At 42.5% G+C, this 24,567-nt stretch overlaps 1 protein-coding gene across 1 annotated transcript in view; it reads right to left on the reverse strand.

Annotated features, from left to right (window-relative positions):
- The window catches only part of SMU1 (SMU1 DNA replication regulator and spliceosomal factor), a 37,572-nt gene extending 16,091 nt beyond the window's left edge, over positions 1-21,481 (reverse strand). The window contains exons 1-5 of the mRNA XM_003939739.4: positions 21,369-21,481; positions 17,554-17,764; positions 15,717-15,869; positions 11,219-11,329; positions 1,192-1,320 (exon numbers count right to left, since the gene is read on the reverse strand). Of these exons, the coding sequence (XP_003939788.1) occupies positions 1,192-1,320; positions 11,219-11,329; positions 15,717-15,869; positions 17,554-17,764; positions 21,369-21,394 (630 nt within the window). The 5' untranslated portion in view covers positions 21,395-21,481. The remainder of the gene's footprint in view (positions 1-1,191; positions 1,321-11,218; positions 11,330-15,716; positions 15,870-17,553; positions 17,765-21,368) is intronic.
- Positions 21,482-24,567: the final 3,086 nt, after the last annotated feature.

Here is a 24,567-nt window from a genome sequence, read left to right on the forward strand (position 1 = left end):
GGATGTGAGATTGATATTTCCAAAGAAAAGCACATGAGACTTAGAATAAATAATCCCGTTAGCTCAGAGTATAATGTTTTGCTAGAAATAGACACTGTTAGCATGACTTTCATACTCAATATGTCCTAATATGTTCTTGTTGTATATCTCAGGGGGAAAAACTGATTTTTTCAAAGTAAATATATGCTTCCCTATACTATTTTGTAAATAAACTTTCTATCAGTGTTTCACAACCTTCATATAATCAAGTGATAATGTATAATTGACCAAACTTAGAACTAATTAAAGCTAATATACTGTCTGGTATATGCATCCTGAGCATTTGCTAGTGACGGCAATCTCAGTAACAGTTGAAAACTATAGAAAATTAGGTGGAAAAAGAAGAGAGAAAAGTTCAAATGTGGCTTTCACTTTAAATGCCAACAAAGGAAAGTGTTTATAACAGAAAATTTTAGCCCAGCAGCATAATAATGATGGATTTCTATTTGTCTCAAGGTTTCAGGCAGAGTAAATGAAGGTGCTGCTCAAAAATATCTTTATCTGCAAGTTAGAACATATAACCCAGAAAAGGCAAATTCAAAATGTTAAGCCAAAGTCCAAGATTTGAGGAATATGAAATAGTCTAAAATCCAGGAATTTAGAGCACAAATCCAGAGAAACTATAATATAGAGATGCTAAAGTAGCAAATATACTTGTAGTTCTGAGAATTACCTAGAAAACTTTTTCCTAGGAAACTCAGATTTTAAAAAAATATAAGATAATAAAATCATTTTCCTCAAACATCACGTAAGTCTACTTTGTAATCCCTGACTGGCACTCTGCCGGACACATAGCAGGCAAAGCAAAAATGTTGAAGAGGAGAAGTACACAGAAAGTTCATAGTTAGTCCCCGACTTAACCAAAGAACTAACCATTCTTCCAAATGCAGGTTTCTTGGGAGGAAATGCAAGGGCAGATGATGGGCTAGATGTCAAGCTAGATGTTCATCCATTAGATTACAAATCTGAGTTGTACCACTGCCAGGCCACAGCAGTATCCCAGTGGACACCTGAAGCAACCCTGAATACTGTCAGAGCTAGAGAAGGAGTTCTCCCCATCTAGTATCCAATCTCCAGGCATAGGGCCTAGCTGAGCCCATGACAAGTCCTCAACAAATGATTACTGACTGGTTGACTGTCTTAGGTTCCTACCTTAATATGCCTGCTCAGTTGTGTAGGAAACTTTTCTTCTTCCACATCTTTGACAGCTGCTTTGCCTCTAAACAAATCTATGGTCATACCAGGAGGAAGTAATCCCTGATGCTGCTGCCACTTCAGTGCCTATGAGGAAAAAATAAAGGAGAGCAATCTGTTCAGGTGCTTTTAAGATCTGGTTATAAATGCTCAGAAACCAAGCCCGAAAAGATGAGGTTCAGGAAAAGCTGTGAGCCATCAGGACCCCAACAATTTTTGGCCATCCAAACACAACAAACACAACATAATCTGTGCTCCTCTGCGTGTCCAAGAACTCAGGGTGGACGGGGACTCTGAGAGCCAACAAGTCTATCATTCACCTATTTTCTTAGAGGTGTGGCTCTTTTGTTATAAACAAAATTTGGAAAACAGAAATCTCCTATAGTTCTAACACTCAAACACACCCACTGTTAACATTTTATATGCTACCTTCCAATCCTTTCCCCCACTACATATGTTTCATTAACCTAGCTGTAATTATATTATATGTAAAATTTTATTTTCTCCTCTCTTCACTATCAATAGATCATACTAGTCACAGCTATCATTTTTTTTTTTTTTTTTTTGAGACGGAGTTTCGCTCTTGTTGCCCAGGCTGGAGTGCAATGGCGCGATCTCGGCTCACCGCAACCTCCGCCTCCTGGGTTCAGGCAATTCTCCTGCCTCAGCCTCCTGAGTAGCTGGGATTACAGGCACACGCCACCATGCCCAGCTAATTTTTAGTATTTTTAGTAGAGACGGGGTTTCACCATGTTGACCAGGATGGTCTCGATCTCTTGACCTCGTGATCCACCCGCCTCGGCCTCCCAAAGTGCTGGGATTACAGGCTTGAGCCACCGCGCCCGGCCACAGCTATCATTTTAATGGCTGTAAAATATATCCCATTGATTAGATGTCTCACAGTTAACTTAATCAATATATTAGTGGACATTTACACTGCTTCCAATTTTTCAATCACCTAAATAATGCTTCAATAAACATCTCTGGATATAAGGCTTTTTCTATTTTGGGGATATTCCCCTGTTAGGGTATATTCCTGGAAGAGAAATTACTAAATCCAAAAAAGAACATGAATGGTTAAGGTTCTTGATATATTTGATATATACTGCCAAACTCCTTTCCAAAAGGGCTGCTTTCCAAAAAATGTTACAGTTGCAACAATGTTCACAACTAACTTTGGAGACAGGTGGTTCTAGGCTAAATTATTCATCAGCTATGTCATTTTGACTCCCAGTTTTGCCAACTGAAAAAGTCAGGAAAAAAAGCCTAATTCCTAGAGGATAAAACAAAATAATATATGTAAAGCCTATATAATAGGCACATGTTCACATAATAACCCACAATCAATGTTTATTCCCTTTTCCTTTTGTTATAACAAGAAAACTCAATAATTTTTGGATATCATTTAAAACAGGTCCCCAACCTCCGAATTGTGGACCAATACAAATCCATGGCCTGTTAGGAACCCAGCTGTACAGCAGGAGGTAAGCAGCCAGGGAGCCAGAGTATTATGGTCTGAGCGCCACCTCCTGTCAGATCTGTGCAGCATCAGAGTCTTATAGGAGCATGAACCTTATTGTGAACTGCGCATGCAAGGGACCTAGGATGCATACTTATTATGAGAATCTAATGCCTGATGATCTGAGGTGGAAGAGTTTCATACTGAAACCCATGACCCTGACACCCCCATCACCATGTGTGGAAAAACTGTCTTCCACGAAACCAGTTTCTGGTGCCAAAAAGGTTGGGGACTACTGATTTAAAAATAAGTAGAAATATAATACCCTACTTTAGTCAGTTCTCTAATAAGTTTAAACTTTTCTCTGTATTAACTAGATATATTTCCTCTTTTGTTAACTGTTTACTCATGTTATTTGCTCACTTATCTATCATACTCTTACCATTCTTACCAATTAGTGAGCTTTATTTAATGTATTAAAGGTATTTGTTGTCTATGTTTGCTGCAAAGAATTCTTTTACCAATTTTTTTTTTTTTTTTTTTTTTGAGACGGAGTTTCGCTCTTGTTACCCAGGCTGGAGTGTAATGGCGTGATCTCGGCTCACCGCAACCTCCACCTCCCAGGTTCAGGCAATTCTCCTGCCTCAGCCTCCTGAGTAGCTGGGATTACAGGCACGCACCACCATGCCCAGCTAATTCTTTGTATTTTTGGTAGAGACGGGGTTTCACCATGTTGATGAGGATGGTCTCGATCTCTCGACCTCGTGATCCACCCGCCTCGGCCTCCCAAAGTGCTGGGATTACAGGCATGAGCCACCGCGCCCGGCCTTTTTTTTTTTTTTTTTAAAAAAAGAAGGGTTCTTCTCACTCTGTCAGGTTGGAAGTCCAGTGGCATGATGATGACCCACTGCAGCCTCACACTCCTGGGCTCAAGCAATTCTTCTACTTCAGCCTTCCAAGTAGCTGGGACTATGTCTATTCTTGATTATAGCTTTATAGGTTTCTTTTCTCTTAAGTTCCATTCTCAAGTGAAAAAATCTATTGATCTTTTCCTTGGTGTTTAATCTCTAAGTTTGGGAAGACTATAGGTTTGATAGATTATATTATCTCCCAGTGTTTTTCTATTTTCTTAAAATACTTAACTTTTTTTGAGATGAAGTCTCACTCTGTTACCCAGGCTGGCATGCAATGGCACAGTCTCGGCTCACTGCAACCTCTGCCTCCCAGGTTCAAGGGATTCTCCTGCCTCGGCCTACTGAGTAGCTGGGATTACAGGCACCTGCCACCATGCCCGGCTAATTTTTATAGTTTTTAGTAGAGACGTGGTTTCACCATGTTGGAAAGGCTGGTCTCGAACTCCTGAACTTGTGATCTGCCTGCCTCATCCTCCCAAAGTGCTGGGATTACAAGCGTGAGCCACCGTGCCTGGCCCAAAATATCTAACTTTCTATCTTAAATTATGCTGCATAAAATGAGAGCAGGCTCTGATCTGACTTCTCCCCACCAATTCTAAACTCAGTGTCCCAATATCATATACTAAATATATTTTTCTGTTATTTCTAGGTTTTATGATATTCTTCATAGTCATCTACTGAATTATTATAAATAACATGATTGGGTTTCTGCACTGTTGTTGCACTGGTTGCAATAGATATTCTTGTGCCCACTACCAAAATGATGCAAATTATGAGTCCTTATTAATGCAATATTTCTTTTTTCTTTCTTTTTTTTTTGAAATGGAGTTTCGCTCGTTACCCAGGCTAGAGTGCCATGGCACAATGTCAGCTCACCGCTACCTCCGCCTCCTGGGTTCAGGCAATTCTCCTGCCTCAACCTCCTGAGTAGCTGGGATTACAGGCACGCGCCACCATGCCCAGCTAATTTTTTGTATTTTTAGTAGAGACGGGGTTTCACCATGTTGACCAGGATGGTCTTGATCTCTTGACCTTGTGATCCACCCGCCTCAGCCTCCCAAAGTGCTGGGATTACAGGCTTGAGCCACCGCGCCCGGTAAATGCAGTATTTCTAAGCCTAGTATGCTTTCAACATTCTTCCTTTCCAAAGTTTCCTTGCTAAATATATTTTTTCTTTTTCTTTTTTTTTGGAATTGAGACAGAGCCTCACTCTGTTACTCAGACTGGAGTGCAGTGGTGCAATCTCAGCTTACTGCAACCTCCACCTCCCGGGTTCAAGCAATTCTCCTGCCCCAACCTCCTGAGTAGCTGAGATTACAGGTGCACACCATGACGGCCAGCTAATTTTCGTATTTTTAGTAGAGACGAGGTTTTGCCATGTTGGCCAAGCTGGTCTCAAACTCCTGACCTCAAATGATCCACTACCTTGGCCTCCCAAAGTGCTGGGATTACAGGCGTGAACCACCACACCTGGCCTGATATTTTCAAGTTTATTATTCCAAATGAATGCTAAATTCCTTTATAAAGTAGTTCTAATCCTATTGTCATCTTTATTATAATTGCTTTAAGCCTGAGAATTGACATCAAATGTAAGTATTATCCAAGAAAATCAGTTTCACCATTTACTCAAGTCTTCTCTTGTAAGTTTTGAAGGATTTTTTTTTTTGCCTTTTAAAATATGGAAATCATCTATTTCCCATGTAGTGCTAAGTTTTATATTGCATATTTATGCTATAAACAGAACACTTTTCCACTGAGTTTTCTAACTGGCTGCTGCTGATAAACAGGAGTGCAATCAACTTACATATTTTGTATCTGGCAACTTTCCAAACTTTTAAATTAATTCTAAGATTACTATAGTTGAAATATTTATGTTTCTAAATATATTAATTTATTTTTTTCCAAAATCTTACTTTTCATGTTTTCCTGCAATGACCGGAGGGAACTGTGTCTCCTTGGACCTCTCTCCAATCAATTTGTACTCTCTACTGGCCTCTAACAGTTTCTAACCATTTCCATATTAAAAAAAACAAAAAAACCTGGTCTTGCTCTGTGTTCTTTTTCAGCTGCTATTGTCCTCCTTACCACCTTCATCTCCTTGCCTTAACCACCAAGGTTCATGAGCCATCTACATTCACTACCTTCACTTCTCAGTTAAATTCATTCCTTAACTCACTGCAGTATCACTCTGTCCCCACATTTCCACTGGCAGTGCATCTCAAATATCCCAGCAGCCAAACTAGACTCCTTTCTGACCTTCATCATGTTCTCTGTTGCTCTTGACCTTAATGACCACTCTTCTACTTCCAATTCTCTCTTGGCTTCTCTAAATCCATTCTCTTGAGTTTCCTTTTTATCTCCCTGGAGCAGGTGTCCCCAAACTTTTTACACAGGGGGTCAGTTCACTGTCCCTCAGACCGTTGGAGGGCCGCCACATACTGTGCTTCTCTCACTGACCACCAATGAAAGAGGTGCCCCTTCCTGAAGTGTGTGGGGGGGGGGAATAAATGGCCTCAGGGGGCCGCATGTGGCCCACGGGCCCACACCTGCTCTGGAGGCTCTTTTCTCTGTTTGCTCTGTTGACTTTAAGTGTTTCTTATGATTTCCTTCTCAAATTTTTACTTTATTTATTTATTTATTTATTTATTTTTTTTTTTTTTTTGGAGACAGAGTTTTGTTCTTGTTAGGCTGGAGTGCAATGGCACAATCTCAACTCACTGCAACCTCCACCTCCCAGGTTCAAGCAATTCTCCTGCCTCAGCCTCCTGAGTAGTTAGGATTATAAGAGCAAGCCACTGACTCTGCTAATTTTTTTTTTCTTTTTTTCTTTTTTTTTTGTATTTTTAGTAGAAACAGGATTTTAACACGTTGGCCAGATTGGTCTCAAACCCCTGACTTCAGGTGATCCACCTGCCTCGACATCCCAAAGTGCTGGGATTACAGGCGTGAATCACCACACCCAGCCAAATTTGTACTTTTCTTAGTCTACATGCTTTCCCTGGGTAATTACATTTACAGCTTCAAATACTACTACAATTCCCAAATCTATAATTTTAGCTAAAACCTCTAGGTTAAGGTCCAGATTCACAGATCCAAGTGCCTATACTGCAAGTTTCCAGTTGTATGTCCCACAGGAACTTCAAAATTAGCACGTCTAAAAATGGATCATTTGCCCTATTCCTAGTTTCCAGCCTCAGCCCCCAACAAATCTGTCCTTCTTATATTTTCCACCAAGTCACTCAAGCCAGAAACTAAAGGGAAACCTAGAACTAAAACCTCACTTGCTCTTCACATCTAACCCAATTAAATGTAGAACACATGAGTTTATTTTCACTCTCTCTAGAAAATCCACTAAAGTGATGGTAATTAAGGAATAAAAAAGGTACATGCCCCAAAAGACAAACAGAATGACAGAAGAGAACAGCAAGAAAAAATGTTAGTTAAATTTCATCAGGTGAAAAGTGAATGGACTAGTGGGAACCAAGAAGAACAGAAAAACTGAAACGAGCCGGGCGCGGTGGCTCAAGCCTGTAATCCTAGCACTTTGGGAGGCCGAGGCGGGTGGATCACAAGGTCGAGAGATCGAGACCAACCTGGTCAACATGGTGAAACCCCGTCTCTACTAAAAAAATACAAAAAATTAGCTGGGCATGGTGGCGCGTGCCTATAATCCCAGCTACTCAGGAGGCTGAGGCGGGAGAATTGCCTGAACCCAGGAGGCGGAGGTTGCGGTGAGCCGAGATCGCGCCATTGCACTCCAGCCTGGGTAACAAGAGCAAAACTCCGTCTCAAAAAAAAAAAAAAAAAGAAAAAAGAAAAACTGAAACGAGGTAAAAAAGGGGAAGCCACAAGAAGCAAGCCAAACTACCTTGAAAAACTACAAAAAGGCTTAGGAACTGGAGGAATCATATGCCCTTGAAGGATAAGGCATGACGCGGGCTGAAAACAGGGGCAATATTAAAGTCTGTATAAGGAGCATTTAGCTACCACAATTTCTCCCAACCCTGTGCAACTAGCTCACCCCAGCCTCAAGAGAAGTCAGGTGATGTATACTCTGGAAAGGTTGAAGACCTGTGCTTGTGGAAATCTCGGTAGAGCTGAGGACAGGGTGAGGTGAAAAGCCGTAATGAAAACTGGAGGGTTCAGTTTACACTGGTATGCTGAAGAGAGAGATTTCTCTATCTTCTATTCCAACCAGCATCCTCTCAGCTCTGGCTCCAAGAGATGGTTTAGGCAGGAACTACTCTCCAGGCAGAAACTACTCTCTGGAAAAACTGACCACTCGAAGAGAATATTTCTGCAGAGAATGACAAATGAAGATCCTGACCCTGTCATCCCAGGATGAATTCTATCAGTTCTCAAACTCCTTCTTCCAACTAACCAACCTAGCATATATTTCCCAGTTATTTAGTGTTTCACTCTAATGTTTAGTATTTTTAAATATAAAAAGTAGCCAGTGATCTCTAAATATCTGAGGAAAACTCCCACATATGGTCAGCAAAACAAACAGGGAAGGTGAGAACTCAGAGAAAAAAAAATAGGAACAATTACAGGGACAATGCAGGGAGGAAAATAAAACTAAGAATTTAGAGAGGCCAGGCGCAGTGGCTCAAGTCAGTAAATCCCAGCACTTTGGGAGGCTGAGGCAGGTGGATCACAAGGTCAAGAGATCGAGACCATCCTGGTCAACATGGTGAAACCCCGTCTCTACTAAAAATACAAAAAATTAGCTGGGCATGGTGGCCTGTAATCCCAGCTACTCAGGAGGCTGAGGCAGGAGAATTGCCTGAACCCAGGAGGCGGAGGTTGCGGTGAGCTGAGATCGCACCATTGCACTCCAGCCTGGGTAACAAGAGCAAAACTCCGTCTCAAAAAAAAAAAAAAAAAAAAAAAGAATTTAGAGAGAAAGATAGACACAAGACATTACAAACACAAGTAACATCTCAAAAATGCATTCCTATGCACCCTTTCTCAGGAAGTTACTGGGCTTAGTACTCCCACAAAATGAGGGTTTAGGCTGGGCTCAGTGGCTCATACCTGTAATCTCAGCACTTAGGGAGGCAGAGGCAGGATAGCCTGAGAAAAGGAATTCAAGACCAGCCCGGGCAACACAGCAAGACTCTGTTCTCTATTTTTTTTAAAAAATGAGGTCTAGGCCGGGCGCGGTGGCTCACGCCTATAATCCCAGCACTTTGGGAGGCCGAGGCGGGTGGATCACGAGGTCAAAAGATTGAGACCATCCTGGTCAACATGGTGAAACCCCGTCTCTACTAAAAAAAATACAAAAAATTAGCTGGGCATGGTGGTGCGTGCCTGTAATCCCAGCTACTCAGGAGGTTGAGGCAGGAGAATTGCCTGAACCCAGGAGGCGGAGGTTGCGGTGAGCCGAGATCGCGCCATTGCACTCCAGCCTGTGTAACAAGAGTGAAACTCCGTCTCCAAAAAAAAAAAAAAAAAAAAAAAAAGAGGTCTAACTATGAAAGAAAGAAAAATAATAAGGAATCTATAAATAAGACCTACAAAAAACCTAAGAGGCCAAAAATTCCTGTTATGAAGATGAGAGAAGTCCTAATTGTACAGCAGTATAAGAGAACTAGTCCTGATGAGAACAAAAAGAGAGGGCCTCAGAAAACATATCAGCAAGGGGGAAAAAAGGACTTTTGACAATTCTACCAGAAAGATTCAGGCTGGACTAGTAGAAGTACATAGAAAACTAGGCAAAAGAAAAAATAAAGCAAAAAAAAAAAAAAAATCATAAAAATTTATGTAAGACATCACACGTAATTATTTTTTAGCTGTGAACAATATCTATGTAAAAATAATTACATAAACATTGAATAAGACTGAACCAAAAGTTATAATGTAACTCTACTGAAAATCTGAAAGAATAAGTTTGTGTTGTGGAGAGTGGGTATGAGATAAATCATTTTTCAGTGAAGAAAGTTAGTTGCTAAAGACTAAAAAAAAAAAAAAAAAAAAAAGTCAGTTAATAACAATATAAACATGGTATTCGGCTATGGGGGTGATAGGTCAGGAAAGTTAAGAATCAGAGGTGGAGAAGGGAACCTGGGATTATCTTTCACTGTAAGCCCTGAAGTACTACTTAAACTATTCCTATCATCTATCTGTTTGATTAAAAAATTAAAAAGCAGGCCGGCCGTGGCGGCTCACACTTGTAATCCCAGCACTTTGGGAGGCCGAGGCGGGCAGATCATGAGGTCAAGAGATGAGAGCATTCTGGCCAACAGGGTGAAACCCCGTCTCTACTAAAAATACAAAAATTAGCTGGGTGGTGGCACGCACCTGAGGTCCCAGCTACTCAGGAGGCTGAGGCAGAAGAATCGCTTGACCCAGGAGGTGGAGGTTGCAGTGAGCCGAGATTGCGCCATTGCACTCCAGCCTGGTGACAAAGCAAGACTCCATGTCAAAAAAAAAAAAAAAAAATTAAAAAGCAGCTTAGTTTTGAATCTCAGAATCACTGCAGGTCTGCAACAAATAGCTTTTTGGTCCTTTTCTAAATGCAGATTTAGTGCAAAAAGGCTATTAACATCCCTATTAGTTACTTATGTCCTTTGTTGTTTATAAAATATCTGTTACTCTAGGTAGCTTTATAATAACAACAACAATGGTAGCAACAATATTGGTATTTTTTTTTTTTTTAAAGAAGGGGTTTCACCATGTTGGTCAGGCTGATCATGAACTCCCAACCTCAGGTGATCCGCCCGCCTTGGCCTCCAAAGTGCTTGGATTACAGGCATGAGCCACCACACCCGGCCACTATTAGTAATTTTTAAAAAATCATTAACAGCAGCTACCATTTACTATTTACAAGGTACCAAGAAATGCATAAAGTGCTTATGGACATTATTTCTCTTAATCCTTACTCATCAATACCATGATGAGTAAATGGGACCAGAAAAGCAATTTGCCAAGACTATATAGCTGGTAAATGAGAGAGCCTGGATTCTAACTAGGGTGGGTATTTGTTTCAACCTTTCCAGGACAGTTAATATTTGTACTTGGTGTCCTGGCATAGTGATCAACGTACTCTCAATGATATCCCAGACAGAATGATAAATTCTATGGAAACCCTAATTCTAACTGACCCCAGAGCTTATGCTCTTAACCACTAATCTATGTTGCCTCTCCCAGAAAAGAGGGAGAGTGGAACAGCAGTTATTGGTATAAGCAACTCTCTAGGTAGTCCCCAATTCTTAGGGTATACAATTTCCTCAGCTAAGACACAGTTTATGTATGGGAAATTAGGAAATTTTACCAGGAGTTCACTGTTAAGTTTCTTTTTCTTTTTGGAGGCAGGGTCTCACTCTGTTGCCCAAGCTGGAGTACAACGGCATGATCATAGCTCACTGTCAATCTCAACCTTCTGGGCTCCAGTGATCCTCCCACCTCAGCCTCCCAAGTAACTGAGACCACAGGCACACACCATCATATCCCACTAACTTTTTTACTTTTTGAAGAGACAGGGTCTCACAGTGTCATCCAGACTGGTCTCAAACTTCTAGGCTCAAGTGATCCTCCTGACTCAGCCTATCAAAGTGTAAGGATGACAGGTGTGAACCACCACACTTGGCCTCTAGAGGAATGTAATTACCTGTCCCAGCAATGCCATGAGACGAGATGGAGGCACCACACTGACTTCACCAGCTAAGGCCTGGGCAATTGCTGCTCTTCTCTTTTCTTTGCTACTTCCATCTGGGTATGCCTGAAAAACGAGAAGATGTAGCATCATTTTCAAGAAGCAGTAAGATATGAATGTGCTTATTTAAAACAAGCAGAAGCATACACAGAGGAAAATGTGAAAAGAAATTATCCATTTAAAGAGGGGATTAGTTAAAACAATTTAGTTTTTGAAAATGACTTCCCAATTCTGACCACTTGCATTGCAAAAGCATGACTTGGGAGAAAACTGAGGTCAGCCAAGCCACATTAATATTATTTTTTTCAGTGAGTTCCTGGCCAAAGGACACACTGCTATTTTTTCTGAAAAGAGTCCAAGTAAACCATATTAAAGCCAGAGTTGTTTTTCCAGTTTTCGAAAAATTTGCAGAACCAAGAATTATTTTATATTCCTTTTTTTTTTAAAGGCTAGTCAAGTGAAGCAGTGGGAGTGGAGAAGTATATTCTTTAGTAATTTCTTAAATGACTCCCAGCACTGAAGTGTTTCACCACCTCTAACTTAAATCCTGTTCTGGTAATCTAAACTCCTTTCCTTTATCCTCATAGTTTTTGTAGATTTACTTTAACATTCTACTATCCAGTGCCTACTAAGTTCTTCCTCCTGAGAAAATATTTGCAAACTACCCATCTGACAACGGATTAATAACCACAGTATGACTGGGCACAGTGGCTCATGTCTGTAACCCCAGCACTTTGGGAGGCCAAGCCGGATGGATCACCTAAGGTCAGGAGTTTGTGACCAGCCTGGCCAACATGGTGAAACCCCGTCTCTAATAAAAATACAAAAATTGCCGGGGATGGTGGTGGGTGCCTGTAATCTCAGCTACTCAGGAGACTGAGGCAGGAGAATTCTTGGAAACCAGTAGGCGGAGGTTGCAGTGAGCCAAGATCACACCATTACACTCCAGCCTGGGCATAAACAGCAAAACTCCGTCTCGAATAAATAAATAAATAACTAGAATACAGAGCCAGGTGTGGTGGCTCACACTTGTAATCTCAGCCGGGGAGGCCGAGGCAGGTGGATCACTTGAAGCCAGTAGTTCAAGACCAACTTGGCCAACATGGTGAAACCTCATCTCTACTGAAAATACAAAAATTAGCTGAGTGTGGTGGCACACACCTGTAATCCCTGCTACTCGGTGGCTGAGGCATGAGAATCACTTGAACCCAGGAGGCGGAAGTTGCAGTAAGCCAAGATCACATCACTGCACTCCAGCCTGGGTAACAGAGTGAGAGACTCTTGTCTCAAAACAAACAAACAAATAACAACGACAAAGAACAATATATAAGGAGCTCAAACAACTCTATAGGAAAAAAATCTGATAATCCAGTTTTTAAAATGGGCAAAGGATCTGAATAGACATTTCTCAAAAAAAGACATACACAAGGCAAACAGGTTTATTTAAAGGTGTGCAGCATAACTGATCATTAGAGAAATCCAAATCAAACTATAATGAGATATCATCTCACTCCAGTTAAAATGGCTTTTATACAAAAAGACAGGAAATAACAAATAACAAATGCTGGTAAGTAAATGGAGAAAAAAGAACCCTTGTACACTATTGGTGGGAAGGTAAATAAGTATAACCACTATGGAGAACAGTTTGGAGGTTGCTCAAAACACTAAAAATGGAGGTACTATATGATCCAGCAATCCCACTGCCAGGTATTCACCCAAAAGGAAATCAGTATATCAAAGAGACGTCTGCACTCCCATGTTTATTACAGCAGTGTTCACAATAACCAAGATTGGGAAGCAACGTAAGTGACCATTAACAGATAAATGGGGCCGGGCACGGTGGCTCAAGCCTGTAATCCCAGCAACTTTGGGAGGCCGAGGCGGGTGGATCACGAGGTCAAGAGATCGAGACCATCCTAGTCAACATGGTGAAACCCCGTCTCTACTAAAAATACAAAAAATTAGCTGGGCATGGTGGCTCATGCCTGTAATCCCAGCTACTCAGGAGGCTGAGGCAGGAGAATTGCCTGAACCCAGGAGGCAGAGGTTGCGGTGAGCCGAGATCGCGCCATTGCACTCCAGCCTGGGTAACAAAGAGCAAAACTCCATCTCAAAAAAATAAAAAAATAAAATAAAATAAAAACAGATAAATGGATAAAGAAAATGTGGTACATACACACAATGGAGTACCATTTAGCCATAAAAAGGAATGTGATCCAGTCATTTGCAACAACACGGATGGAAGTGGAGTCATTATGGTAAGTGAAATAAGCCAGGCACAGAAACACAAACTTTGCATTTATTTGCGGGAGCTAAAAACTAAAACATGGAGATAGAAAAGTAGAAGGATGGTTACCAGAGGCTGGGAAGGGTAGAGGTGGAGGGGTAAGAAGGAAAGTGGTGATAGTTAATGAATATAAAAGACATAAAAAATGAATGAATAAGAAATAGAATTTAGGCTGGTCTGAGTGCAGTGGTGTTTACAACTAATTGATCACAACCAGTTACAGATTTCTTTGTTCCTTCTCCACTCCCACTGCTTCACTTGACTAGCCTTTAAAAAAATTAATTAAAAAAAATTTTTTTTAATAGTATTTGATTGCACAACAGGGTGACTATAGTCAATAATAATTTAATTGGCCAGTGGCTCACACCTGTAATCCCACTTTGGGAGGCCAAGGCGGGTGGATCACGAGATTAAGAGATCAAGACCATCCTGGCCAACAGGATGAAACTCTGCCTCTACTAAAAATATAAAAATCAGCTGGGCATGGTGGCATGCGCCTGTAGTCCCAGCTACTCGGGAGGCTGGGGCAGTAGAAATCACTTGAAGCCAGGAAGTAGAAGTTGCAGTGAGCCAAGATCGTGCCACTGCAATCCAGCCTGGCGACAAAGCAAGACTCCATCTCAAAACATAATAATAATTGTGAAAATGCTGACCAAAAAAAAAAGAAAAAATAGGGCCGGGCGCGGTGGCTCAAGCCTGTAATCCCAGCACTTTGGGAGGCCGAGGCGGGTGGATCACAAGGTCAAGAGATCGAGACCATCCCGGTCAACATAGTGAAACCCCGTCTCTACTAAAAATACAAAAAATTAGCTGGGCATGGTGGCGTGTGCCTGTAATCCCAGCTACTCAGGAGGCTGAGGCAGGAGAATTGCCTGAACCCAGGAGGCGGAGGTTGCGGTGAGCTGAGATCACGCCATTGCACTCCAGCCTGGGTAACAAGAGTGAACCTCAGTCTCAAAAAAAAAAAAAAAAAGAAAAAGAAAAAATAATAATAATAATTTAATTATACATTTAAAAATAACTCAAAGAACTGAATTGTTTGTGCCGGGCACAGTGGCTCACACCTGTAATCCCAGCACTTTGGGAGGCCAAGGCGGGCAGATCACGAGGTCAGGAGTTTGAGACCAGCCTGACCAACATAGTGAAACCCCATCTCTACTGCAAATACAAAAATGAGCTGGAGTGATGGCATGTGCCTGTAATCCCAGCTACTCAGGAGGCTGAAGCAAGAGAATGGCCAGGAGGCAGAGGTTGCAGTGAGCCAAGATCATGCCACTGCACTCCAGCCTGGGCAACAGAGTCAGACTCCGTCTCAAAAAAAAAAAGAACTGAATTGTTTATAACACAAAGGATAAATGCTTGGGATGATGGATACCTACCCCACTTACCCTCATTATGCATTGCATGCCTATATCAAAATATCTCATGTACCCAGGAGGCTGAGGCAGGAGAATTGCCTGAACCCAGGAGGCAGAGGTTGCGGTGAGCTGAGATCGCGCCATTGCACTCCAGCCTGGGTAACAAGAGCAAAACTCTGTCTCAAAAAAAAAAAAAAAAAAAAATCTCATGTACCCCATAAATATATGTACTTACTATATACCCATAAAAAAATTTTTTTAAATTCTTTTTCCTCCTATTTTGACAAACCTCTAGTGAAAAGCTGGGGGGCGGTGGGCAGGAAAAATGAAACTATATAGATAATAAAGTTTTGGAAGAATAAAAGACCATCCATCATCATGCTCTACTAGTAAGCATAATCAGCTAAGAAACAAAAGCACAAGCTTCCAGGGACGGAAAAGGCTGGAAGGAAACTGCAATTGTTAGGAGCAAGAGACAGGAATGAGCAGTGAACATACCAGCAGTCAGGCAGCATCTCAGGGAGGGCTAATGTGGAAATGACATCAGAATAAAATTTTCTTTTTTTACTAATCAACACACAATCCTCTAAAATGAGGTATGTAGAAGACTCAAATAATCAGAAAACTGAACAAAATTATTGTCCTTATCATATGCAAATTTCAGCCAACATATATAAACAGAGAAGCATCATTCTCAAAAATTAAATCAAAATCACAAAAAGTATCCAATAAAATGGTTAAAAAAAAAAATCATGTTATTTCATTTCCAAAGTTAACAAAAAGTTTCTTTTCATTACCACAGTCATACCTCACGAGGATCAAAATAAGACCTGGCCAAGAGGTTCTCCAGATGAATATATCGCTCTGGCTGTGTTTGTTTTAACATTATCATGGGATCAGTCTGTCTCAAAAGTGACCTGGCAGCACCCAATTCACGGAGCTCTATCAATTCCAGAACAACCTGGACAATTAAAAAAAATTAGATGTTTCAATACATTCTCTTGTTAATATTTTTCAGTAAAATATCTAACACAGATATGTCCTGTCAAAGTGATTTCCAATACCAGGAAGTGCCCCTTTCCCTTTTCACTAGCAATTTCAGGTGGACAACTGAAGTAATCATAATAACTTCAGCCAGCCACAGTGGCTCATGCCTGTAATCCTAGCACTTCAAGAGGCCAAGATGGGCGGACTAATTGAGGTCAGGAGTTCGAAACCAGCCTGGCCAATGTGGTGAAACTCACTCTTTACTAAAAATACAAAAAAATTAGCTGGGCGTGGTGGCACATCTGTAATTCCAGCTACTAAAGAGGCTGAGGCAGGAGAATTGCTTGAACCCAGGAGGCAGAGGTTGCAGTGAGCCAAGATTACACCACTGCACTCAAACCTGGGCAACAGAGAGACTCTTTCTCAAAAAATAAACAAATAATAACTTCAATCCTTCAAACTCCATCCTTCATTTTTAACTACCAATCTCCCCTCCTCTCAGGTTTCTTGCTCAGAACATAGATGTTAAAGAAAGCTAAAGATGGGAACATCCCCATGGGCTCCAGAGAAACCTTTCTCCAATTACCAAAATTTGGGAATTATTGAACTCATACGGATGTAAAGAAACAAACTGCCCGGGCGCAGCAGTCCACACCTGTAATCCCAGCACTTTGGGAGGCCAAAGTAGGTGGATCACTTGAGGTCAGGAGTTTGAGACTAGCCTGTCCAATGTGATGAAACCCCATCTCTACTAAAAATATAAAAATTAGCCAGGCATGGTGGTGCACATCTGTAATCCCAGCTACCGAGGAGGCTAAGGCAGAAGAATCACTTGAACCCGGGTGGCGGAGGTTGCAGTAAGCAGAGATCGCACCACTTTTACTTCAAATTACAATCTTATTTCCAGAAAGCCTACTGTGTTGTCTTATAATCAGTAATTTGTCTGATCTTTGTCCTAGGTTTTTGACTTGGAGCTTCTAAAACCCTTGGAATTTGACCAGTGATACAAGTATCTTTGTTACTCCTGGGTCCCTTGAAGCACACCTGGACTTGTGCAAAGGATAGGAGCTAGTTACAGAAAGACTAACTATGTGATTAGAAAGTTGAGGCTCTCTCATGCCTAAATAATGCCAGCACTTTGTGAGGTCAAGGCTGGCAAACTGCTTGAGCCCAGGAGTTTGAGATCGCCCTGGGTATTACGATGAGACCCTGTCTCTACAAAAAAAAAATGCAAAAATTAGGCAGGCACGGTGGCACATGCCTGTGGTCCTAGCTACTCAGGAGGGTGAGGCAGGAGGAAGGATTGATCCTAGAAATGGAGGATGCAGCAAGCTGTGATCTCGCCACTGCACTCCACAGTGGGTAACAGAACAAGACTCGGTCTAAAAAAGAAAAAAAAAAAAGGAAGAATTTTAACTTGGGAAATCTTGGATTTGCAAGAAGAGAGAAAAAGTAACAATGTCAAACCTTACCAGTGTAAGTTTTTGTTTTTTATTTTAATTTTTTTTTCTTTTTTAAATCAAAAGCAAACCAGTGTAAGTTTTATGGGCTGATGCAGCCCTACAGTGCTTAAAGGAATGCTCACTGATGCTTTCCAGTCAGGGAGCTGGCCCCACAACAAACCAACCCATGGGGATCGGCATCACCACCACTCTTACCTGTTCATAGAGGTCAATGAGGGTTTTGTCTGGCAATTTCAGAGACTGTATAGCCTGCAACACAGTATCCCAATGGCCACTGTTAATGTCAGCCACAAAACTCTCAATGCTGTCCACAGTATTCAGAGACACAGTAGTCTCCTCCTGCAAGGTGGCTAATGCCCGATGTAAACTGTTCTCCTTCAAGTACTGCATGATAAGGCGGATCACACTGAAAGAAAACAAATCATTCAGTTCAGGGATTCCCACTCGCCAAAGGCCAAAAATAAAGCCTACCCAGCTCCTACTCATCATTTCCTTTCACCACCATTTCTTTATCATGTGAGTAAAACTTTCCAAAGTCACAGAATCTAAATTACAAGGTGACCTCCCCACCCTAGAGTCAGAACTGGGGTTCAGAGAAGGGAAATCATTTGCCTAATGTCTCAGCCAGCTAGAAAGGGAGTTGGTATCGAGGTGGCTATCTTATTTCCTAATCTAGAGCCTAGTTTCTTGTTCATTCTTATGATTATATTATAGCACACTTCACTGAAATACTTTAAATTAGACTAGTCTAGCCATTGATACAAAATAATCTCAGTGAGGCTGGGCACGTTGGCTCCTAACTGTAATCTCAGCACTTTGGGAGGCTGAGGCAGGAGGACTGCTGGAAACCAGGAGTTTGAGACCAGACCAGGCAGCTATGAGACTCCATCTCTACAAAAACTTTTAAAAATTAGCCAAACATGGTGGCACTTGTCTGTAGTCCCAGCTACTTCCTATGCTGATTTAGGAGGATCCTTTGAGCCCAAGAGTTCAAGACCAGCATGGGCAACATAAGGAGACCCCTTCTCTACCAAAAAAAAAAAAAAAAAAAAAATTAGCTAGGCATGGTAGTGTGTGCTTGTGGTCCCAGCTACTTGGGAAGCTGGGGTGGAAGGATTGCTCGTGCCCCTTAAGGTTGAGGCTGCAGTGAGCCATGATCACACCACTGCACTTCAGCCTGGGTAAGACAGCAAGAGCCTGTCTCAAAATAATAAATAAAATAAAATCTATGAGGTAAGTTTACTACTATCTGACAGTGGTGGTCCTGTTAAAAAAATTAAAAAAAAAAAAAAGTTTACTATTATCCCCAAATTACAGCAGATGTAACCAACTAATAGAGATAATAAGTAGAAAAATCAGGACTCAAACTGGCAGTGCGGCTCTTGAACATATATTCCTGAGGAGAAAGCAAACACTCTCTTCTTTTTTTCTTTTTTTCTTTTTTTTTTTTTAAAGACAGGTTCTCACTCCCATCACGCAGGCTGGAGAATAGTGTTGTGCTCACAGCTCTTTGCAGCCTCAACTTCCTTGGATCAGGCAATCCTCTCACCTCAGCCTCCTGAGTAGCTGAGACCACAAGTATGCACCATCACACCAGCTAATTTTTGTGTTTTTTGTAGAGACGGTGTTTTGCCATGTTGACCAGACTGGTCTCAATATCCTGAGCTCAAGTGATCCATCCACCTCAGCTTCCCAAAGCACTGGGATTATAGGTGTGAGCCACCATGCCTGGCCCCTCTTCTTTAAAACAACTATAAAAGAGAACTGATTGCTGCTACTTGCAGTAGCCTTTTTCTCTCATGGCCCCTTTCTGAGGTATGCAGGTATCCAAGCTTAGACCCCCTACTATTCTGGTATAGTACTATCCTCCTTAGCACATTTCCAGTGACTTTCATTTTGCACTCCCAAAATAAGACATCTCTCTCCTCAAACACCTCACATTTGACATAGCCAAAATCAAATTCTCTACCTTCAAACACAAATGAATACATAAAGAACTAAAAGCTTTGAAGACAATCTGGGATTTGAATCAAAATTATGTGACCTGGGACAAGCCAGTTAATATCTCTGTGCCTGCTTCCTTATCTGTTAAGAAAAATACCTATCCTGTAGGGTTGATAAAAAAGGTTGATTATACTACTTACAGCATAGTTAGCATAGAAAGTACTTAGTATATAGTAACTACTATTATTATTATTTTGAGTCTCATTCTGTTGCCCAGGTTGGAGAGCAACGGGGTGATCTCGGCTAACTGCAACCTCTGCCTCCCGGGTTCAAGCAACTCTGCCTCAGCCTCTGGAGTAGATGGGATTACAGGTGACTGCCACCATGCCAGGCTAATTTTTGAATTTTTAGTAGAGACAGGGTTTCACCATGTTGGCGAGGCTGTTTTCAAACTCCTGATTTCGTGATCTGTCCGCCACGGCCTCCCAAAATGCTGAGATTACAGGTGTGAGCTTCCATGCCCGGCCTGATAGTAACTTTTATTAATTAAAAACAAAACAAAACATGCAATAGCCATTACTGCTACAGCCGAGGTCAAGACTGGGAGAATGGTCATCACAGGCACCACTCAGGCCCCAAAGCATGGAATCCTTTCCAACTCCTTCTTGACCTAGTTGTCGTAATCTCCAGCACTCCCTATCATTCTCCTTTGTTTCATTTTTGTCCAAAGCATTTACCTCCCTCTGTTACATTTCATATTTTATTTATCGTTTTTATCTATTGCTTGCCTTCCCCAGTCACAATGTATGTTCTATGAGAGGAAGGATTTTTGTCTGTTTTGTTCACTACTTATTTCCAGCGTCTATAACAACACATAGATTTCAGTATTTGCAGAATGCATAAACTTCCCTTCCTCCTATGAAGAGTCTCCAAAAATGGGCCAGGTGCAGTGGCTCACACCTGTAATCCCAGCACTTTGGGAGGCTGAAGTGGGTGGATCAAGAGGTCAGGAGTTCGAGACCAGCCTGGCCAACATAGTGAAACCCCGTCTCTACTAAAAATACACCAAAAAAGTAGCCAGGCATGGTGGCGGGCACCTGTAGTTTTAGCCACTTGGGAGACTGAGGCAGGAGAATGCGTGAACCCGGAAGGTGGAGGTTGCAGTGAGCCGAGATCACGCCACTGCACTCCAGCCTGGGTGACAGAGTGAGACTCCGTCTCACACACACACACACAAACAAAGTCTCCAAAAAAGGTCCTCTCTCACAATTATATCTGTTAATTTAATCATTATTAAGTGTTGGTAAGGACAGGTGGAGGATGGAATTCTGGAAAAGCACACTAGAGGTATTCGTTAGTCACTACTTCTCTCCTCTATTCCCTGAAAATTCTTCTTTCTAGCCCAGTCTCCAGAGACTGTCTCTCCTTTACGGCTACAGAGAGCTTACAGACAAACCAAAATTCAGGGCCTGATAAAATAGCTAGTTGTTCATTCATTCCAAAAGCAATTAACTCTTCCTCTAAGGTATGCTAGACACTGAAACCACAAGGAAAAGGAGCCCCTAGGCACCGTCAAAGCTAGTTTGGGGTGAGGTTATCAAACAGTGACAATATTGAGTGATAAACGCTAGGCAGAGGAAAGCAAAGAGACTGTATAGCACAGAGGAAGAAACGAATCACTTCCCATAAGTTGGGCAGGGAGAGAAGCAAGGTTTAAAGAGACCAAGCCCCCTGTGCGATCATTAGACTGGAGTCCAGAGTGGATCCTTAATTTGGTCAATCACAGCACCGTCGGCCAAGGACAGAACTCAGGTCTGCAGGGTGTTTTCCCCACCCCGTGCCACCTCCCTCGAGACTTTGGGCTTCACGTCTGAGAGTGGCTACTTTCTTGCCGGCCCACCTCTGAGGTAGCCAGATCCAAGATGCTTCTTTGGGCCCAAGGAAATGGGCCCAAAGAAGCATCCACTCCCTGGCCTCTCCGATGCCTTCTCCCGAGTACCCTCCACCCCACACCCTTAACCTCCGGGTGCCCGGCACGGCAGGAACATCCCCACCGCAGGACTCACTCCGAGGATTCGATTTCGATCGACATAGCTGTATCTCTCAGCGAGCAGGCCCCGGTTCTCCCTCAAGGCCAGTCGCGCAGCACAGCAACGACACCTCCGGCGGCCGCCTTACGTCACTTCCGCTTGGGCTGGCGTTCGGAGTCCGGCGCCTGCCCTTCAGACGGAGTGAACAAAAAGAGGGGCGCTGTGCGCGCAAGGGCGGGGCCTTGAGGGACTGTCAGAGGGTGGAGCTTATGCCCCTGCCCTAGAGAAATAAGCTCCAGGAGAAGGACTGTTTAAAAGCACTGGGCGCCATACAGCTCACAAATGCAGTGAAAAACAAAAGCACTGGGGCTGGGCGCGGTGGCTCACAACTGTACTTCCAGCGCTTTGGGAGGTCGAGGCGGGGGGATCACCTGAGGTCAGGAGTTGGAGACCAGCCTGGCCAACATGGTGAAACCCCTTCTCTACTAAAAATACAAAAATTAGCCGGGCATCGTGGCACACGCTTGTAATTCCAGCTACTCGGGAGGCTGAAACAGGAGAATCGCTTGAACCCAGGAGGCGGAGATTGCAGTGAGCCGAGATCGCCCCACTGCACTTCCAGCCTGGGCGACAGAGTGAGACTCCGTCTCAAAAAAAAATAAAACAAAACAAAAAAAGATTTAGGCTGGACTAGGAAAGGAGGGCAGGGCAGGGCAGGGGAAGGGAGGGGAGGGCAGGGGAGGGCAGGGGAGGAAAGGGGAGGGAAGAAGAGGAAGAGGAGGGTTTGTTGTCATTTGATGTAATTAGTTGATTAGATTTAAGATAAGGCTGAATATGCACTGCTTGATTGGGATATTAATATATCCGAAAGCAAGGTAACAAAATTTTTAGAGTTAATTGAAGGTTTTGTGGGGGTTGGTTGGTTGATTGGTTAGTTTTGGATTTTTTTGAATCAGGGACTTGCTTTGGTGCCCAGGCTGGAGTGCGGTGGCGCGATCATGGCACACTGCAGCCTCGACGCCTCGGACTCAAGCCATCTTCCCACCTCAGCCATTCAAAATAATGGGATTAGGGCCGGGCGCGGTGGCTCAAGCCTGTAATCCCAGCACTTTGGGAGGCCGAGGCGGGTGGATCACAAGGTCGAGAGATCGAGACCATCCTGGTCAACATGGTGAAACCCCGTCTCTACTAAAAATACAAAAAATTAGCTGGGCACGGTGGTGCATGCCTGTAATCCCAGCTATTCGGGACGCTGAGGCAGGAGAATTGCCTGAACCCAGGAGGCGGAGGTTGCGGTGAGCCGAGATCGCGCCATTGCACTCCAGCCTGGGTAACAAGAGCGAAACTCCGTCTCAAAAAAAAAAAAAAAATAATAATGGGATTACAGGCGTGAGCCACCGCGCCCCTCACCGGACCTTAGATCACACACATTATTACTGTACATTTGTAGTGACAAATGAAATGTAGAGATATCAGTGAAGTTCATACATAAAACCTATTTTTAAATGTTTCATTGCCAATGTATATAAATTTTAAAAATTATTTATAGCAGAATAATAATAAATCTGGCTGGGCACCGTGGCTCGCGCCTGTAATCCCAGCACTCTGAGAGTCTGAGGTGGGTGGATTACCTGAGGTCAGGAGTTCAACACCAGCCTGGCCAACATGGTGAAACCCTGTCTCTACTAAAAATACAAAAATGTGCTGGGCATGATGGCATGCATATGTAATCCCAGCTACTCAGGGGGCTGAGGCAGGAGAATAGCTTGAACCTGTCAGCCGAGATCACACCACTGCACTCTAGCCTGGGCGACAGAGTGAGATTCCATCTCAAAAAAAAAGAAAGAAAGAAAGAAAGAAAAAGAAAAAAAAAAGAAGAATAAAAGGAAATTTAATTAAAAAAAAAAAAAACTAACTAAAAAAGAAAAGGTGGGGCAGCGGAGGGTAGGGAGTGTGAATTATACTCTATCTGCATCACATGCTGCTTGAGATAATCCCTGGCGCCAAGTGGCCTGTTTCAAGTCAGAACTTATTTGCTGCTTTGCCTGTAGTTTATGCATGCATGTCAATGTGATTATGGGCACCATTCTTGAGAAATGAAACTTTATTATGACTAGCAAGCAGCCACAGATGTATATCTATCCTTTGCTTCTTCGATATATTGGATTTGTTTTTGTTTTTGTTTTTGTTTTTGTTTTTTTGAGACGGAGTTTTCGCTCTCGTTACCCAGGCTGGAGTGCAATGGCGCAACCTCCACCTCCTGGGTTCAGGCAATTCTCCTGCCTCAGCCTCCTGAGGAGCTGGGATTACAGGCACGCACCGCTATGCCCAGCTAATTTTTTGTATTTTTAGTAGAGACGGAGTTTCACCATGTTGACCAGGATGGTCTCGATCTCTCGACCTCGTGATCCACCCGCCTCGGCCTCCCAAAGTGCTGGGATTACAGGTTTGAGCCACCACGCCCGGCGATATATTGGATTTTTAACCCCTGATTGACAGTCAATGCTCCTGGCATCACAAACCCTCCTCATTAATGTTTATTCTATAATAACAAAGTGGAATATGACATTTTTGTTACTATGTATCATGAAATTACAATCTATACCAAGTTTCCCTTCCCTGAACTGGCTACTCATGTAAGTATTCCAATAATCCATCCATTTCCATGCTTTTTCCATACCCAAAAGTATAGCTTTCTTCACCTTGCTGATCTTTTGTTCATAAGTTGATAAATGTTGCCAATTCCTAAAGATCAATTCGCATAGGAAATTTTGTTTTTAACCCTAGATAAATGAGGTCTCTCACATCTCTCCATCCATATATAAATAAACAAGCAGGCACACACAGAGACAACTTCTAAACTGTAAACCAGGCAATTGTATTCACCAAGAAGCTTTACTGCATAGTCAGAGGCTGGATCACAACCTCCCAGACCAGATTTCTAGTGAACAAAAGTAACCCAGAGGGAAATCCAGTTTCATGATCTGCCCCACTTTCCGGTAAATAGACACACTCCTGTAAGCCCACGTATCTGCAATCTATCTCTTGAATCCAGCAGAGGGCAGGACAGCCACAGGAAAAACTACCATTGTAAACCTGGCCTCCGAACATCTAACTGGTGATTACGGAAACGAGGTGGGAGGGAGAGAGATTCTTGATCCTGTATTGTAGAAGGGAAAGTCAATATTTGAGTGCCAAAATGGGACAAAAGGTTGGCTTTATTTCCTATTAAACT

Source organism: Saimiri boliviensis, chromosome 2 (assembly GCF_048565385.1).
Source record: "Saimiri boliviensis isolate mSaiBol1 chromosome 2, mSaiBol1.pri, whole genome shotgun sequence".
NCBI classification, from domain to species: domain Eukaryota; kingdom Metazoa; phylum Chordata; class Mammalia; order Primates; family Cebidae; genus Saimiri; species Saimiri boliviensis.